The 2,185-nt window shown below is 51.0% G+C and overlaps 1 protein-coding gene across 1 annotated transcript; it reads left to right on the top strand.

Annotated features, from left to right (window-relative positions):
- LOC119285690 (peroxidase 1-like) lies at nucleotides 1-1,427 on the top strand. Its single transcript, XM_037565025.1, has 3 exons — nucleotides 1-280; nucleotides 370-555; nucleotides 647-1,427. The coding sequence occupies exons 1-3, from the start codon at nucleotides 71-73 to the stop codon at nucleotides 1,232-1,234; spliced, it is 984 nt and encodes a 327-aa protein (XP_037420922.1). The 5' UTR covers nucleotides 1-70; the 3' UTR covers nucleotides 1,235-1,427.
- Nucleotides 1,428-2,185: the final 758 nt, after the last annotated feature.

The following is a 2,185-nucleotide window of genomic DNA, read 5'->3' as shown; positions in this document are numbered from 1 at the left end:
TTCTCCGGATCAACTAGCCATCGTCGTTTCTTGCATAGCCAAGAAAGAAACAAGCTTCTTGGCCGAGAAGATGGCGTCCAGGGCTGCGACGATGGTTGCGCTGATGCTCGCGGCGGTGGCGGCGACGTGCGGGCGGGCGCAGCTGCACGACAAGTTCTACAGCGAGTCGTGCCCCAGCGTGGAGGACGTCGTGAGGAAGGAGATGGTGAGGGCTCTGTCACTAGCGCCTAGCCTCGCCGGGCCGCTCCTCCGGATGCACTTCCACGACTGCTTCGTCAGGGTAAGCTACATTTGCATGCATGTTGTCTGTCCTGCCCGTACCCTATTGTGTGCGGCGGCCTGACCAGTGACCGCCATTAATTAATGCAGGGGTGCGACGGCTCGGTTCTGCTGGACTCGGCCAACAAGACGGCGGAGAAGGACGCGCAGCCGAACCAGACGCTGCGAGGCTTCGGGTTTGTCGAGAGGGTGAAGGCCGCGGTGGAGAAGGCCTGCCCCGACACCGTCTCCTGCGCCGACATCCTCGCCCTCATTGCCAGGGACGCAGTATGGCTGGTGAGTAGAGTACTCCTACTATGCCATTTTTCAAATGACACGGTACGTGTGGAAGCCAAATTCTAATGCTGCTCGATCATGGTTTCTCCAGAGCAAGGGTCCAGTCTGGACAGTTCCTCTGGGCCGGCGAGACGGCAGCGTGTCCATTTCCAACGAGACCGACGCTCTGCCACCCCCGACCTCCAACTTCACCGTGCTCACCCAGCTCTTCGCCGCCGTGAACCTTGACGCAAAGGACCTTGTCGTCTTGTCCGCCGGGCACACCATCGGGACGTCGCACTGCTTCTCCTTCTCCGACCGGCTCTACAACTTCACCGGCATGGAGAACCCCAGCGACATTGACCCCACGCTGGAGCCGCAGTACATGATGCGGCTAAAGAGCAAGTGTGCCAGCCTCAACGACAACACCACACTCGTGGAGATGGACCCCGGCAGCTTCAAGACCTTCGACACCGATTACTTCAAGCTGGTGAGCAAGCGGAGGGGCCTCTTCCACTCCGACGGCGCCCTCCTCACCGACCCCTTCACCCGCGCCTACGTCCAGCGCCATGCCACCGGAGCATTCAAGGACGAGTTCTTCGCCGACTTCGCCGCCTCCATGATCAAGATGGGCAACGCCAACCCGCTCACCGGAAGCCAGGGCGAGATCAGGAAGAAGTGCAACGTGGTTAACCATTAAGCCACCGAAGAAGTACAAGGCTGTTTTGATTTGTGATCATGTTTTTCCCCTGTAAATTGTTGTAAGATTGTCATAGCTCCTTTCTCTTTCAACTTTTTTTATTTAATTTATTGTTTCGTTACAACCATGTAAATTTCTTGTACACACGACGAACACTTTGAAATTGCCACATCCGACGTGTCGTGCGTTGTCATCTGGTGCGCTTACTAGTATTGTCTAAGTTGTATTGTTTTATTTTTGGTTGTTACATAAATAATGTTTTGTTGTGTTTTTTGTTTTATCTTAGGGCACCATAATGTTTCATATGTACTAGTAAAAAGAAGAGTTATAGTTAGACTATTTTAATTTAGTTACTTTACGGACCGGTTGCATAGCGGCTAACAGCGTTACCAATATTTTGGGCGTTGGTGTGCATTAGTCTCTTCTTGTTAGGAAGTGCATCTTTATGTTCCCCTGTGTATCAGTGAAAAGCAAGTGCACAAGCACGAAGAACAATGGATCCCAGGTAGAAATTCATTTTTCATACATATCCTATAATTTTTATCTACATGTACTCTTTGTTCGTACATGTGAAGATTATACAGTGTGGTAAAAGTCAAAGAAGAGTCATATAGTAGAAGCCAATGAGCAGCTTGGAGCATTACTGCAGTATAAAAGGCACTTTCCATGGTGCTCCCTAGACCAACCATATATATCACTTTTCCTCTTTTTTGCTGGAAAAGTTTCCGATCTATTCATCAACTGACAAGGTAGTATAAAGAACACCAGAAGTAAAAATTACATCCAGATCTGTAGACCACTTAGCGACGACTACATGCACTGTAGCGAGCCAAAGACGCGCCGGCGTCATCGCCCCTCACTCACCGGAGGCGGGCAAATCTTGTTGTACTAGACAATCGGGAAATTGTCGTGTTAATCCCTATTGGACCAGCACACCAGTACTAGACAGTC

The sequence above is a fragment of the Triticum dicoccoides genome, chromosome 1A, assembly GCF_002162155.2.
Source record: "Triticum dicoccoides isolate Atlit2015 ecotype Zavitan chromosome 1A, WEW_v2.0, whole genome shotgun sequence".
In the NCBI taxonomy this organism is placed as follows: domain Eukaryota; kingdom Viridiplantae; phylum Streptophyta; class Magnoliopsida; order Poales; family Poaceae; genus Triticum; species Triticum dicoccoides.
Note: the sequence above shows the minus strand (reverse complement) of the source record. Positions and strands in the feature narration are given on the sequence as shown.

Coding starts and splice junctions, on each gene's coding strand:
- LOC119285690 (XM_037565025.1), top strand. CDS start 71: ATGGCGTCCAGGGCTGCGACGATGGTTGCGCTGATGCTCGCGGCGGTG. Junction 281..369: donor TCCACGACTGCTTCGTCAGG/GTAAGCTACATT, acceptor TAATTAATGCAG/GGGTGCGACGGCTCGGTTCT. Junction 556..646: donor CCAGGGACGCAGTATGGCTG/GTGAGTAGAGTA, acceptor TGGTTTCTCCAG/AGCAAGGGTCCAGTCTGGAC.